At 37.7% G+C, this 16,692-nt stretch overlaps 1 protein-coding gene across 4 annotated transcripts in view; it reads right to left on the bottom strand.

The window, feature by feature from the left end:
- The window catches only part of Fam204a (family with sequence similarity 204 member A), a 29,132-nt gene extending 14,692 nt beyond the window's left edge, over nucleotides 1–14,440 (bottom strand). Inside the window, exons 1-6 of one of the 4 annotated variants that reach the window (XM_004838842.3) lie at nucleotides 14,246–14,440; nucleotides 8,303–8,544; nucleotides 7,729–7,816; nucleotides 7,563–7,593; nucleotides 7,285–7,384; nucleotides 845–934 (exon numbers count right to left, since the gene is read on the bottom strand). In XM_004838842.3, coding sequence (XP_004838899.2) covers nucleotides 845–934; nucleotides 7,285–7,384; nucleotides 7,563–7,593; nucleotides 7,729–7,816; nucleotides 8,303–8,544; nucleotides 14,246–14,306 — 612 coding nt within the window. In that variant the 5' untranslated portion in view covers nucleotides 14,307–14,440. The other 3 variants (XM_021253348.2, XM_087185245.1, XM_004838844.4) reach the window with 3 other exon arrangements.
- Between the last annotated feature and the right edge of the window lie 2,252 nt (nucleotides 14,441–16,692).

Genomic DNA, 16,692 nt, shown 5'->3' with positions numbered 1-16,692 from the left:
TCTCGAGTCTCAGTTTAAAAAGAAAATTTCACCTGCTTTGAGTTAGAAAACTAACCACTGTCAGCAGTTTACACAGATGACCCATAATGCTCTCTATGTAACTAACACTACAAATAGTAATGGTTTGAGAATGAGGTAAAGGAAGAAGGATCCAAGCACTAAGAATACAAACTAGGTTAGACATTTTTCTAAGAAGAACAACAAGGAATTATAAAATAACAACAAGACATACGGCAACATGAACTCTTTATGAGGTTAACTCTCAACTGCAGGAATGCCCCACCCCCACCCCCACCGCCATACCTCCCTCCTCAGAGTAAAAGCATTTTCATGAGACCTTCTGCAATTGGAAAATGAATATTTTGTTTACACAGTAGTTTCATTATTGTATGGCCTATAGTGGGAAAAGCTTCAAATTCTTTAGGGAGGGGGTGTGTGTGCACAATATAGTACACACTAAGAAAGCATTTCAGCAAGGGTTAAGACAAGGTTGAGGGATGTGACCTTAGAACATACAGCTACCCTAAAGGGGGACTGACTGAAAGATATAAATGGAAAAAGAAACCATACCTGGAAAAAATCTCTCTAATCTAGGTAAAACAAGAGTTGAATATCAATCATGGATTATGTCTAGCATTAAATTTTAGACCAGAATAATTTAAGAACATTAAAAACACAAAGCTTAGCATTTAAAAGAAAAGCAAAATAAGCAGCAAAAAAATGGGCAAAAAGGAAAATCTCACATCAAATATTTTAATATTGAATTTATTAATGATCATAAAAAGAATGAAGATTCATTTTAGAAAAAATGAGAAACAGATAAAGTGTAATCAGGCTGGCTTACCTCTCGAGTAGCTAGCTGGTTGCTGAGCTCCTCAGCCTTCTCAACGTCCCACTCCTCCACAGCCTGGTCTATCCTCTTTTCAAGGCCAGACTAAAAAGAAAAGAATCAGAAAAATTGAGGGCAGAAAAGGAAAGCAACAATTTGCTAGCAAAGACTGTTTCATAGTACGACACTAAATGCAGTACATGTGTAGCCCATTTAACTCTCACAGTAGTCCTACAAGGTTGTTGCTACTATTACAATTTACAGACAATAAGTCGTAAGAAACATTGAACGACTTACCAAGGTTCCATAATCTCTTGAATAACAAAAAGGAGGTGCAAATGCAGATTCTTAAGAATCCAAAGATTTCCCTTAATAACATTAATGATAATAATAGTTAAAACTTATGAAGGGATTATTATTTGGTAGACCCTGAGCTTAGTTATTAAGAAAGCTCATTTAATCCTAACAACTCCATGAAATATCCTGTTTGAAAGATAAGGAAATAGCCTGAGACTCCTCAACCTGGCCAAAGACAGGGTACCTAGGAACAGAACAGTGAACCCTGCCCAGCTAGCCACACCCAGTCCTATAGCTTAAGACTCTCCCTCACAGCTAGCTCTTCAAGGTCTCTGACTATGGACCCAAGGCCAAAGTTAACACGGGAGGAAATTACATTAAATGATTTAATTTTCCTATGGTAATGTTTTAATTTACTAAGGATGCTTCAAGAAATCATAACTAAAATTTCATGAGATTACCAGACTAGGTAAGGCTCATCCTGAATTTATGGAAAGATATGTTGATGTAAATAAAACGAATTCTAGCTTGTGAAAATCCTACAGAAAATAAAACATTTTTAAAGGTCTAATATATACTTTTTATAAAAAATTTTTATCCTAACAATGACTTGCCTAGTATACCCTTAAGTTTCCACTCTGACAGACTGCACTGCCCTTATTTAGTAGCAACAAAAGTACTAAGAATGTCTCTCCTATCAGTATATTGCTTGATTACCAGTCAACTAGAGAATTTTGTTCCTGTGTAGCCTTTGTTGGAATGAGACTTAAAAAAAAAAAAAAACATAATCTGCCTAAAAAAGATCAGAGAAACCAAAGGCCAGCAAGGTTATCATAGCCACCTGCCCTTAGGTAAAGACTGTTCCTTCTCAGCCCCTCCTCACAAACCTGAAGGACAAGACCAATCGGCTCTGGTAGCTGGAGACCTTCATTCAATTGCCCTTCATAATCTGTGACTCAGGTCTCACGGCTCCGATGCCTTCTTCACATTTTTTTGGTTAAACCTCCAGAAATTTCTCTTTCTCACATTTCTGTACAACCCTTCTCCTGGTGGGCTAAGTGACACTTCGAACTACCCCAGAAGTCTGTACCCTCAGCCAGTGGTACTCCTACTGCGCTCTCGGTACCAGCCGTGGCCTGTGAATAGTGCCGATCCATGAAGCTAAGGGGCTTGTGCCAGAATCCAAGTCCATTTCACAACTAACACAGTTTTTAGATGACTTTTTTCTCAGTCTCATCTTCAACAACACTATGCTTCCTAATCTCTTGCCTTATTTATTCTTGCCTTCCTAATCTCTTGCTCCCTGTGCCTCTGATGTGCTTCCCTTTGAAAAATCTTAACCACCTTTTCAGGCTCACATCAAATGTTACCTTCTCTAAGGCCTTCTATGCTTACTGCCCCTGCCACCGCTCCCCAGGCCCCACACCAGATCGCTCTTCACTGGACCTCATGTCTCCCCTTAATTTACTGATCTGACACAATGTCTCCTCTCTTGGGTTCTCTGCTCTGCTCAAGTAGACTCACTGGCTTGGAATCCCCCCAAATCCAGCCAAGTTCCTCATAGAAGGCACTCAGCCAGTCTGTGCTCCCGAGTTAATACTCGCAGTGCACTGATCCATATTTGCATCAATACTAAAAGGACCCCACCCACACTGGGAACATTTATTACACACCCACTGCTTTGAGAAGTCCCCAAGAGATTTCTACAATAGGAATATTGAGCTAATAATACCCCCATGGTCAAAAAAAGGCCCACATGTTATTATGCTCATTTATATAAATCTATCTGGGTATTAAAACATATATTCCCGAGGGCATGGGGAATATCTTCTTCATCATGGGCTCCCAGAGCTTAGAACAATAACTGCACCTAGAACTTCATATTTACTATTTAATTTATATTGAAAATAAAGTTTATTTTTAAAATCTTGATTCAAAAGCCTTTCCTTCCTGTGCAAAATATTAGTTATCTTCTCAAATGCCAGTGAGAGATGAAACAGAACATTAATATTAAAATCAATTGTCCCTGTATCGCAAATACTGGGTAGCTTGATAGCTCAACTCAAGCTAATAATCAGTCAGCACGGACCTGCTCCAATCTTTGACCTCAGCAACCTGTCACTAATGTACTCTTAAGCCTGCCTGCTTGCTCAAAACAACAACTGTGTTCGCTTACAATTATCTCCGCTTCCTGAGGTTACAGAAGACTTGAGCGTTGCATTCCTTTGCACCAGGACCTAGAATGATGACTGATCAGTGAGTAAAGAAGAAGCTACTTTTGCCGACAGTGCCCATAAACCCTTCAGTAGGTGGCCAGCTTACTGGGTCATCTTGCTCCATCAACTGGCTACTGACCATTTGGTCAACAGTGCTATAGCATAAAATTTAACTCTGAGTCAGTAAGTAGCCTCACAGGATTTGGACCTTCACCTGATTTGTCCAGGACATTTTACACACCAAGGGAGTGGCCTTGCTAATCACGCTAATAGGTGCAGTGCCTTGCTGTGCTTCTAAGCTGCCTTTCAGCTAGAATCAGAACTTAAGACATGTCTCAATGCAGAAAGACAAATGTAGGAATGGCAATTTGGCCACAGGTGGGAATTTCATCTAAGGGCAGTATCTAACAGGTTCCCACAAGGCAACAACCAAGATCTAATTAATAAAGTTTGTTGCCGATGCCACGAAGGCATGACTACAAACATCTGAGAAATTTATGGGCACTAGGTTTAACACTATGGACTAACCATCCATACATGCATCATAAATTTTAATATCTGATTAAGGCTCTTTTAGTCAAGCTGTACCCCAATAGATTTCTATAAAAATTTTACTACCAAATATTTATTCATTTGGATAACATTTAATTTTTAAAGCATAATACAAATAACTTACCTACTGAAATAATGTTTCACTATGACTGGACCTAAATATCTAGAGGAAAAAATGAGGCTGTTTCTCCATAAAGGAAAAAAGGAGAGCTTTTATACAAATATAAATCTTGTTTATCTTATTTACAAATCTTATTTATGATTTTGTTACCTTTATATGTAAATCATACTCATTTACATCATTTGAGTCAAGTTAAGTATAAACCAAGTCAGCTATTCAGAAAAATCCAGATTTGGAAGCAAATGACCTGGGTTTAAGTCTCATTTCATTTCTTACTTGTTTGTTTTCCTAGGCAAATTATACTAAGCTTCAGTTTCTTCATCTGTATTATGAGAATTAGCATTGGCCCTGCCTACTCACCCCACAGGGATCACAGAGGGATCAAGAGAACACTGTGTAATTGATACCAGGGGAAATTCACAGTACCACCATAACACTCCCACACCCCTGCACTCCCTCCCCGCCCACTCAAGGCAGCCAGGCTTTTGTCTGACCTGAGCACTGCAGTTCCACATAAGAGTCTGGATGGAACAAATATGCCACTTTTTTAAAAGTTTAAAAAAGATATACTACACAATAGCAGTTTCTTCTCATAAACAACTTAAAAAAAATCAAAGATATTATACAAACACTTTAACAATTGTTAAAAGTAACTAATTTTCATGCCAAGAAGTATCCATTAGGTGCACTAGAATTACTGTAATAATGACTATTGACTAATCAAATTGATTCAACTAAATACTTGAGACATTTATAGTGAAATTAATGAGTGAAATTTATTCTAAAGAAATTCCCATAGATTCAAAAATAATTGTTATGATTACAGAATTATTAGTAAGTCCCAGAACTGCTGCCAGGAACACAATTATAGCTGTATTTAATACAAAGAACACTTTAAAACAGCTTTGGATATTAGGAAGATTACATTTTAAAATACAAGCCTCTCTGCATTGTCTGGCAGGCAGGTGACAGCGGTATTGTAAATACACATTCTGGGCTGAGCAACAGTTTCAGCGTGGCAGTGTTCCAAAACAGGAAAAAAAAAAAAAAGCCTGCATGATAGACATAAGATTAAGAAGTTTGTTTTGCTATGCTGTTCGTGAGGGCTGAATGAATACAAAATAAAAAGGCTCTCTAAGATATGGTAACAGATCAGCCTCTGCTCTAGAGAAATAAAATAACCAACTGGAAATCCATGCTAGTTTTGTCCACAGTGCATTACAGGTTTTCATGATCCTCACTAGATTGCATGAGCAATACTTACTATCTGCTGGACTTACATTTATTTGTAGCTTTTATCTTGGTCCTCCAATGTGGACATTCTTTACAGTTTATTTACTCTATTAGATTCACAGTAGAGACTTTAGCCCAACAGCGTAAGGGTGACATGTAAAACCATGATGCCAAACCAAAGAATGAGTATGGACTTGCTGGCATGCAATTACACTGAACTCCCAAGAGGACATGAAATAATTTGGCCTCAATAAATCCATTCTTTTCTTTTATGCTTGCATGTATGTGTAGAATATTAAGTGTTGGCAAAATCCTAGACTGATGCACACCTCACCAGCACCAGTTTCCTCATTAAGAAGACTGGCATAACTTTCTTAGTTATACAAAGGAATATAGGTGTTAACAAAACCCAAAGTTATAAAATAGACCAATAGGTGACTACAATAGGACTTACGGCAATTTCCCTTAGACAGAACTCTCACTCTTAGAATGGTGTTTGACTTATAATTTTCTTCTAGAACATATCTAATCCATAATGTGAGAGAACACTAGTTCTTAAAACTGAATTTAAAAACTTTGTACTACAATAAATCCTAGTATACTGTACTAAACAAATTCCAAATTCCAGACAATAGTCATATTTAGCCAATAACAAAGATAATTTCATATGTAATGTGACAATAAAATTCTAATAAAGATAGACTATAAAAAACATTCGCTAAATTTTTACTTTTTAGAATGGCTAAAAATTCATTTCATGGCTTTAATTTCAGCAAGAAACGATTTAGGCAATCTAAAGTCAATATAATGATCAGAAAACCTAATAAATACTATAAATAACTACAAATCAAAGACTAATTCACAAAAGCTTAAAAAAAATCCCAGTAGAACCAATATTTAACCTGTCAACATTCCTCTATGATTACGTGTTACTCTTTCAAACCTTTCCTCTGTTCTACAGACTGACATTTCTCAATCTCAGCCTCTCTCCTGAACCTCTATTGCTTTTTACTAATTGTACACTGTTCCTTGATGCCACTGAATACCCATACCCCAAAATGAACTCTGCATAGGCTGCACTTGAACACTGCTTCCCTTCCCAAACTTTCTTATCTTTATAAACATCACCGTGCACACCACTGTTTAAAGCAAAACCCTGAATCGTTCTCTTCCTCCTTATGCCCCAAAGCCTCCCCAGCAATTCATACACAATGCAGAAGCCAATGCTGTTGATTCTACTTTTACACTATTCCTCAAGTCCACCCAGTTTTCTCCATCTTCAGCAGTGCCATTCTTGCTCAATTCACCATTATCTTGTGCCTACAAGTTTAACTGATTTCTTATCTACTTTTGTTGCCCCATAATGTTTTCTCCACATTTAATGGCCACTGCAATCTTTTAAAATATAAATTTGATTACATCACTGTAAATAAATACTATTTCCCTGCTATGTCTTCTGAGGTCCTATTCAGTTTGGTCTCTCCCTCCAGCCTGACCACTCTTATCTCAGGGCACCCTCGCTATGCTGATTCAGTTGCAGCCAGGGTGGTCTTTTTAGTTATTCAAAGGCCCTAGGATAACTCTTCCTAGGATCTTTACCCATGTTATTGCCTCTGCACAATCATCCTTTATGTAGTTTTTTCCCCCACCCTATAGGTTTTTCTGAAATGGTATCTTCTAAGAAGGGCTTTCCCTTACTATCCAAACTCAAGTAAGGGTCGTATTTTCCTTCTTCGCTACAATCTATTCTTTTCCTTTCCAACAATTTTTATTTTTATTTTTTAGGTACCAGGGATCGAACTCGGGTCCTTGCGCTTGCAAAGCAAGCGGCGGAACCACTGAGCTAAATCCCCGGCCCTCTAACAATTTTTAAATGATTTGTAATTATACATCTACTTGTTTATCTGACATCTTTTTGGTACATAATAGTTGTTTTAACTTCTTAATCAAATGAATCAATGAACAAGTACCTTAGGTAAGACTAATCACAAACATACACTACCATTTAATACAAAATACAATTTAAAAGATCCTACCTTTTCAACCTTTTTCTTTTTAACAGGGGGTTCAAATCTATCATTGGCTCCAAAATACTGAGTAAGCTCCTTCCACTGGGTTTCATTTAGGGACTGCTCACTGCAAGAAAATAAACTTTTAAGTTTTGTTTTACTCATTTTTATTTTTACTATGTTTAATTTGCTATAATTATAATCATTAGATCTTTATGTTTGATTACTATTAGAAATGAGTTTAGCTATTTGACAAGTTCTACAAATACTGCCTAAAGTAAATAACTATTTAAAATTCTTCCTACCTACGAGATTCTTTTTCATTCTTCAATTTACCTGAAAAGAATTCACAAAGCATCAATACTTCAGTTTTTTCAAAATGGTTTTAAAAAATTATTTAATTCAATTGGTCACAAATGAAGTCACAATTTAGCATCGGGACTATGGACAATCTGAATTAAAAGAAAACACCTTTTCTGGAGCGTTTTCTCTTTCTCACTTTGAATCTTGAGGCCGCAGTTTTCTGTTCAGAATGTTTCTTATGCAATTCTTGAAATTTCTATGTAAAAGTTTAAAAGAGAAAGAAATACATTTTGAAGAAAAACATGCATTTTGAAAACAACAAATGTGTTAATAAAAATACTTAACATTTTGACATTTATAAGGATATCAATTAATGAAAGTAGGAAATACACTATTACCAAGATGCTCACAACCTGAGCTTTGATATTCATTACTTTTGGTGTTAAGTTGTTTGATAATTGAGAGTGAAATTAAATGACTCAGATAAACAGATAAAATGAAGTGAGAAACTCCTTTATCAGGTCAGGCACAACAGTTAATTCTATGTAGTATGTTTTTCCTTACTCTTTTTTATGAAAAACAGCAACAAAAATCAAAATAACACAAGTGTCAGTGGACTCAGAGAACAGTGAAAGTATTCTGGGCCCACTTTCCCTACCTGCTGCGTCCTAAGAACGCACATTCTGACCAGTGTAAAACACAAAGACAAGGCTTTCACAAGGGCACATCAGAGAAAACTTACGTTCCACATATTTAAGGGAATTCCAGAAGGGCACTCTTCATATGCATTTGCCTTGGCCTCTGTTTCAATTTTTGGTCCATCTGCTGACAAATCTGAGACTTCTGTGTCTTTAATGGTCCCAGCCTCTTTATCTTCCTGTAAGTTATGATCAAAGTTCTGTGATGTGGCCTCATCTTCAGAATTCGACTCAACATCACTTTCATTTAGGCCAGGAGGCAGCAGTCCGCTCCACATCTTTTCTTCTAGAACGAAAAAAGATGAATTAAGACACAAACAGTAACACTAGAAAAAATATCTAAAACCATTAAAAGACAGCTCAAGAGCCTAGTAAGTCTACCATTGGTCTAGGAACAGTTCATAAACTTAAAAAAAAAAATCTTAGAGCCCTCTATATTAAAATAGCTAAAATCTTCACTTGTAAAAGCTTTTAAAAAGTAAAAGTAGTTTAAATGACTTTTTCAAAATATGTCTAAAGAAAGACAACAGGACCTCGATTTTCTAATATATGGGTAATTTTTTTCTAAAAATCACCAACATTCAGTAATTGCTCAAGAATGTTAAAAACCAAACAGTGTACTCTGCAGGCAATATATTTATATTTCTAGTTATACCAACTAGACAGTAAAATAAAGGTGGATATTTCACCTATATTTGAATATATAAAACTTTGAGGGAGCTTATTATGTAAAGAACAATGAGACAAAAATTTAAGCTGATCAGTTTGAAGAAGTATAAAGGATATCTTAGTTTTAAATTTTACACCGTTTGCTAAATAATACTAAATGAAATATAACTAACAATTTAACAATACTGTACAGCTTTTTTAAATGAAACACTATATTTGGGAAATTAATGTTAAAATTCAGGGTGACACTGTATTTAACATTAGTTGCATAGTCCACTGACAAAATAATTAATTATTACTCAGTTTAATGAAAATGATTTTTAAATTAGAGTTGTAATCATTTGCTAAAATGATAACTAAGCACATATTCACCACTGGTCTCTAGAGCACAGCCTACTTTTTATGTACATGCTGAGCCAAATCAGTTCATTCAAAAGATGTCTGAAGAAAAGGAGCTGGCTGTACTCCTCATGACTTACTATCAATCTGAAGGGGTGAAATGAAAGGACAGAGATCTGTTTTGCTAAGTTTGCTGTTAAAAATTTTGATGAACCCAGTAAGAAAACCATTTCCATTATATGTGAGACCAAGACACCAGGGGTTTGCAGTGATTTCAATGAGAGTGCTGTTTTCTTTTAAGGACCTCTTCCCAGGTCCAAAGACTTGGATTTTATGTTTCGTGGTTTTGGTCCAGCCTCATTAATTGCTGGTTCTCTGAAATATCCTAAAATATTCTCTTGGCTTTTTAAGGAGGAGGTCTCTGGAACTCCTCCAACTAGAATCTGGGCTCCGCCACCGACTAGTAGTACAAGGAAATCATTTATCATTTTTGACCCTCAGTTTCTTTATCTGTAACAAAGGGATAATTACACTGCCTATAGGGTTATCCCAAGGATTAAATGAAATAAGGCACTCAACAGAGTATTTAGGAGGTTCTAGGAGCTCAATAAATGTTAAATTTCTTTTACTATTATTATTTCTCTGGCTATGTATCACACTTTTATCATTTCTATTATGAGTGACAGGATTCAAAATATGGTTCTGAAGTCTCTTTCATTCACTTAGCAATTGATAAAATGATTGATTTCCCTATTTCCACAGTCTGATACAAAGTTTCTACTAAAACACTTGATATTTAATTTTCTGGATAGAACAATAAAATGAAAGGCAAATTACCAGGGAGATGAAAGAGTCCCTCATTGGCACAGGCCCTTTCAAAGAGCATGGTAGTAGATTTTCTATTCAGAATTTGCATTTTTTTTAAAAATAGCAGAGACCCAAAATTTTACAAGCTCCAGGCTCCATAAAACCCAAACCCATTCCTAAACCTAGCCTGTGGATGTTAAAAATTGGGACAGAAATACTCTTGAGATACTCTGATAGTACTAAAGACAACATATAAAAGATGCCAATAATGGAAAATGACTGTCCTATTAATAAAAATATTTCTACTGAAGAGCAAGAATGGAGAGCAGTAATAAACTCCAACATGACTTTGGCACTGACATAAAAATATGCCTGTAGGCTCATTATCTATTTAAGGACTTGAGGACAGCAACAAATTTCACATTTAGATTTCTTAACCTAACTGGGGTCTGTATTAGCACTGTTTCTTTTCCTGTCCGCGGCACTTTTTACACTCACTGTGTGCTAAGCACTCTTTCAGACCTTGGAAACAGAAAGACACGAAACAGTCAGAAAGACACAAAACAGTCAGAAAGCCCTATCCCCACGGGGGACAACTACATACATGGCAGGTTTCTGTCAAAGAGCAGCCAAGTGTCAACTCAGCCTGGATCTTACAGGGCATGTTTTCCCTAAAGGGCAGCTGCAAGGTCTGCTGCCAGACCACTGCTTTTGCATCTCTGCAGGAGGACAGTCTATGCCTAGGGGGCGAGGGCCAAAGCGGGCTGTTTATATCATTGAAAACTCTAAAAGGTTCGCCATCACTGGCCTATGCTCTGGGGAACAGTCTCAGTTGCCTTAAAGACTTGTTTTTCCTCAACTGGCTTTTAGCCCACAACAGCACATATAGGCAGAAAATAGTACATCAATAATGCCAGTCATCCATTTTTCATGGCTTTCTGGGCTTTCTCAAAATTATTCCTACCTACATGGCATTAAGAACTGTCTTCAACGTGACATTTATCTAACATCACAATTTGAGTGTACTGAAAGAAAAAAAAATTAAAACAACTTTAAAAAGTGGAACCCACCTTCAAATCCATAAAACAAGGCAAAATTCAAATAAGGGTTATGTTTCTGAATTTACTTCTTGAAAATCTTTAGTCATGGGCCATTTTCTTGGAACTGCTAAAAACCAAAACAAAAAAGGGAGACTCAGAAGACACTGCTAAGCACAGGTAACTGCTGCCACTCCCTGTGGAGCTCCCAAAATGGAAACATCCAAAACGCAGCAGCCCAGCTCTCATCAGTCAATATGCACGGCTGCTTAGGGACTTCTGTGCGGGCTCCTGCTTGGAAGCACCCTTCCTCTGCACAGTGCGTACAAGTTACTCATGCATCTTCTAACTGGCACCATGTCAGGCCTTCTGTTATTCCTGTTTGGGGTTGCTCTGGAGAATCACTTTTTCTTTAACGTGTCTTTTACTCATGATTTTCATAGTGTATTTCTTTATTTTAAAGCAGTTAACTCCAAATTACCCTTTAACTGGAAAAATTCACTCAACCATTCTCAAGAGATATGTAATACCAAAGTAGAAACTTTTTAAAAATGTAGATTATAGCCAATGTATTCATTAATAAGCTTCAGTTTTTAGTCCATAACCCAAACAACTACTAATTTTAGTCCCAAGGAAAATGGGAATGATTCACACCTTTTTTCTCTACAGTTTTGAATATCACCTTCTTTATCATTTCATACATTCTTTACCTCTGGATTTAATATTTCTTCTAACCCAAAAATCCTACAAAACATTCTGTGTTACTATGCAGAACATCTTAGCCCTGCGATGACATTACTATAAACTAAAAATATTTCCGTATGACACTGGTTTGAATAGCTGTGCATTCTTTTGCCCCTGAAAACCAACCATAATCATTTAACACCCTTGGGCAGTGGGGCACTGTTTTAGCAGTTTCTATTCTGTATCATGGCAGTAACTGGAAGCACTAAGTTAATTTCAATATTTTCAAAAACCCAATATATTTTTCCTCCCAGTGAGACAAAAATCATTCACCTTTAGGCGAGGAGACTTAAATTCAGTGAAGCACTCATTATTCCTTAGCTACTAGAGATGCTGATTGCAATCTATGGCTCTGACTTTTATAAGAAAAACAATTAATGAACATAGTTTAGTAAAATCTTTCAAAATATAGAATCCATAGAGTTTCAAATTGTAACAAAAGGAGTTCTAGACTGTGCAAGAATTGGGAACTACTGGTTATAGGGGCAAAACTCTGTCTTCAAAGTCAGATGATTTCTAGTCCAAAACAGTTCACTGTATTTGTCTGGGTCTCCTTCCTAAAGCTTTAAAAGAAATATGTGATCAGATGATCACTGAGAGGATTCTAAAATGTTTCTTTATGATCTTAATATTATCAAGTGATCCCAGATACCCAGAAGCACCTCACTCCTTGCTGTAAAATTCCATTTTCTTCCAGCATATGCAATCCTGACTAAATCCCAAGAGAAAAGGCTTCCATCCTCTACCCAGCAGCCCAGATAAGATTACAGTTTCAAAGAGCCTGTACATCAGGACACTGAGAAAAGAAAGAAAACCATGGTTACAACAGAACACAGAAGGAATAGAAAGAGGAAATAAAGCAGGTCACTGTCACACATGGCATACAACGGGCCAGGCAATGGTTTACCATTAATCCTCACAACAATCCTTTCACCAAAAATTACTATCTATATCCTTTTTATAGGTGAGGTAAATGACTTGCCTAATAATCGTGATCCACTTATTTTACAGAACTTGAACCCTGTGGCTTTAAATTATGAACTTTTAGAGGCCAGAGCTTCGAGGGGTAACATTCTTGGAGAAGACAAAGATTTAAGAGTGGGTCCAAAGAAAGATCCTAGCCTGTAAGTACAGACTTGCTGAAATTTAGTTAGGATTTTTCCCTGTTCTTTTTAAAGTACAGAAATCTACATGTTATACTAAACTGCACACGTGAAAGTCACATTCAGAGATTTGGGTAATAATGTCATATTTCCTGGAAGACGAGGCAGCTGCCTATAAACAAAACCCCAAAGATAAAATCTGAACAGCTTCAAGGATAAATGTTTCTTGTCTCCTATAGCCCAGAAGTAAATTCCACTTTTATCAAATAAAGCCACCTTACATCCTATATTTTGTATTCAATTACCAATAATCACTGAAACCTGAATCTTGTCTAATCTAATTTTACTTGTGAAATAATCATAAGCCACCATACACTAATCTTAAAGATTTTGTTAAGTAATTATACAACAATCAGTTTCTGTGATTTGGAATTACTTGACTAAAATACGTGTGAGCACGTAATATCAATATTAATGTAAATGTCCTAAATTACTTTTATGAAACAAATGTGTTCCCTTTTCTCAAAAAGATACAGAAAATATATCTGACTAATAGAACTGAGTCAGGATTGAAGTTGCCAATCTGCTTATCCAGATAAACTATTTAGCAGGATTTTGCATGTATGCATGTGTTTAATTAAAGAGTTTAATTAGACCCGAGCCTGGAAAACACTTCCCCAGACCCTTGGCCTCGCATGGAGAGATTTACAATTAACCAGTAAGATTTCAAGGCTCACTTTAAGTCGATGCCGCTGTGAGAATACTTACAAGCTTCAAGACTGCAAGAGGGTGGCTCTAGAAGGGTACACCTTTTCCTGTTTGGCTGCACAACCCGGAACTCGGCAGGCTCTCAGACGGCAGTGCCGCACTCCAATCCCAAAATGGGGAGCATCCCCTCCCGGCCACAGAACTAAGCGCCACGGATTCCGGCGTAGGAAGTCTGGCCTATTATCTGAAGCTGCTCTCGCGGATACAAGAACTGTAAAGATGAGCCTGTTTCCTTATTCAAAAGCTCCTCACCCTTTCTCACTTTGGCTGGGACTGGACAGAGGATCCCTTTCCCATTAACTGGCTGGGGAAGGCCCCGCGACGCCCCCTCCCAGCCAAGCGGAACGCAGCGCACCTTTGGACCCTCTCGGAAGCTCTCTAAACTGTCCCCGGCACTCCGGCCAAGGAACTGTGAGGCTGCTCAGCCTGGCCCCTCTGCTGCCCTCATGGGGCGCCCTTGGGCCCGTCACGCCGGGGAAAGAGCCCACCAAGAACCAGCTCCGCGAAAAGCCGTACTCACCGGTCAGGAAGCGGCCACTCGGCATCCATCTTAAGACCTCATCAATATCGTGCATTCTCATTGGCGTTGGCGTCTCAGCCAATGGGCTGGGGCCTTCTGGTCCTGGGTCGCCATGGTAACGGCCTCGCCTGGCTTCCTTTTTCTCTTGGCCTCGAGGAGACGGTTTCTTCTCTTTCCCCTTCTCTTAGTGGTTTTTCTCTTTCTACTGAACGTTTTTAAGGGCTTTGTTTTTTTCCATTCCTTGCCGTCCTCTGGTGCCTCCGGGTGAGGAAAGTGCTGACTTCAATAGTGAGCTGAGTTCCTTCTAGGAGAACGAATTGTAGACTCCCTATGCTTTCCGGGAACGTGTTCATTCATCCTTCTTCTTCCCTTCCCTCCCTCCTTTCCTTCTTTTCTGCACATATTTATTTACAGTCCACTGTGTTCTAGATACCAAGCCACACTCTCGTTAGCGGAAGACAGCCAGACTCTTGCTCTCTAAGCGTTCACTGAGTGGTGATTGAGTCCAAACTGCCTCACAGACAGGTTGTGTGGCCTTCGTCAAAAGTTTATGAATTGTTTTTTTCATGGAATGCAGTATTTTAGGGCCTGAGCAAAATCCTGGAGGAACATAGAAAATAAGGACGTAGGGAAGAGAGGGAGGCTGAAGGAAATAAAATAAGGCAATGTGATAGGCATAGGACTGTTTTACAAATGCTTCCATTTTCCATAATTGTGTCTTGTAATAAGATTAAGGATAGTACTGTTATTGTTATGTACGAAAATAGACATACAGTCTTTAGCAGGTTAAAAGTATAAACTTTAGATGAACTTGCTAAGCAAATAATGAGCAAATAAATGATTGATGAATGTTATACCACCCTGAACCAGTAGTAAAAGTTCAGAAACACCACCTCTGGGCAGACAATCTAGAAATGTTGTTGTTGTTGTTGTTGTTTTTTAAGGAATTGGTACAGAGAAACAGCTTGATTGGATGTAGCTGGCATTTGCCTTATACGGACATGGTCTGATCAGGCGGCAGGCTGTGATTGGCTGAAGCTTTTTTTGTTTTGTTTTGTTTTTGGTAACCAGCCTTGAACTCAGGACCTTGCACTTGCAAGGCAGGCAGCGAAACCACTGAGCTAAATCCCCAGCCCCTGACTGAAGCTTTGCTGCTATTAAAATCCACTTAAACTCCCGAAACTTGTTGCAAAAGTTCAAGTTAGGTTGCAGTTCAGTTCAAGAAATATAGTTATTCAAAGTGGAGTCAGCTTTAGGTCAGATTTAATGTATTTTAACAAACGCATCTGACCCACAGTAATTTTCAGTCTTAGCAATTTGATGATGTTGTTGTTGTTAATATGGATAAAACAGCCCTAGTTTTTTGGAAGCATTCTAAAGAACTATGAAGATTTTTCATTGCACTCAGTAATAGATCTTGATTTAACAAAAACAAAGAAATAAGACTTACTTAACTACTCACTAACCCATCTTACCTCCAACATCTTCCAAAACGTACGCCAGTCTATAGAGCAGTTTTCTATAACTCCAAAATCATGGTAAAGCCTGAATTTTTTCTTTTTCTTGCCCAAGAACCCTTCTTATACTGATGTTCCCTGATTCCAGGGTAGAAGCAAGATTGAATGTGTCTTAGTTACTTTTCTCATTGCTGGGACAAAATACCCAACATCCAAAGTTAAAGAAGGGCAGGTTTATTTGGCTCCCAGTCTGTAGATATTTCAGTCCATAATCAGCTGCTTCAAGGAAGGGTGGCATGGCAAACAGGCATCACAGAGGTGGAACAGTTCATGGCGGGCACAAGGTAGTAAATCAAGCAAGCAAGGGACCAGACACACCTTTCTGTCTCTTATATTGTATCCAGGCTACCAGGATTAGGATGGTGCCAAACAAATGAGTGGACTGATTTAGTAATCACTCATCCTTAATCCTAGCACCCTTAATTGCAGCACGAGTCAATCACACAATTGATCTAGCTATCTCTGGAAAACCCCCACCTATGACTGCATGAAGCTGGGGAGACATCTAAACACAACCCATAACAGAATGATTTTAGAATCTTTATGAGCATCACCCTGATTCCAAAACCAGACAAGGATCCAAACAAAAAGAGAACTATAGACCAATCTCTTTAGTCCATATAGATCCAAAAGTCCTGAACAAGATACAAACAATGCAATAAATCATCAAAAAGATCATAGAGCACCCAAAAATTCCACCAAAATACTACTAGAATTAATAACCAAATTCAGCAATATAGCAGGATACAAAATCAACACACACAAATCAATACTGTTCCTATACACCGGTAATGAACCCATTGAGAAATTAGGAAAACGTATCATTTAAAATAGCACCAAGAAAAATTAAATACTTAGGAATTAACCTAAGGAAGTGAAAGACCTCTACAATGAAAACTATAGTACTCTGAAAACAGAAATTGAAGAGAA

This window comes from Heterocephalus glaber, unplaced genomic scaffold (assembly GCF_053883595.1).
Source record: "Heterocephalus glaber isolate CG9 unplaced genomic scaffold, H.glaber_assembly_v1.0 deba00001497, whole genome shotgun sequence".
Lineage (NCBI taxonomy): Eukaryota > Metazoa > Chordata > Mammalia > Rodentia > Bathyergidae > Heterocephalus > Heterocephalus glaber.
Note: the sequence above shows the minus strand (reverse complement) of the source record. Positions and strands in the feature narration are given on the sequence as shown.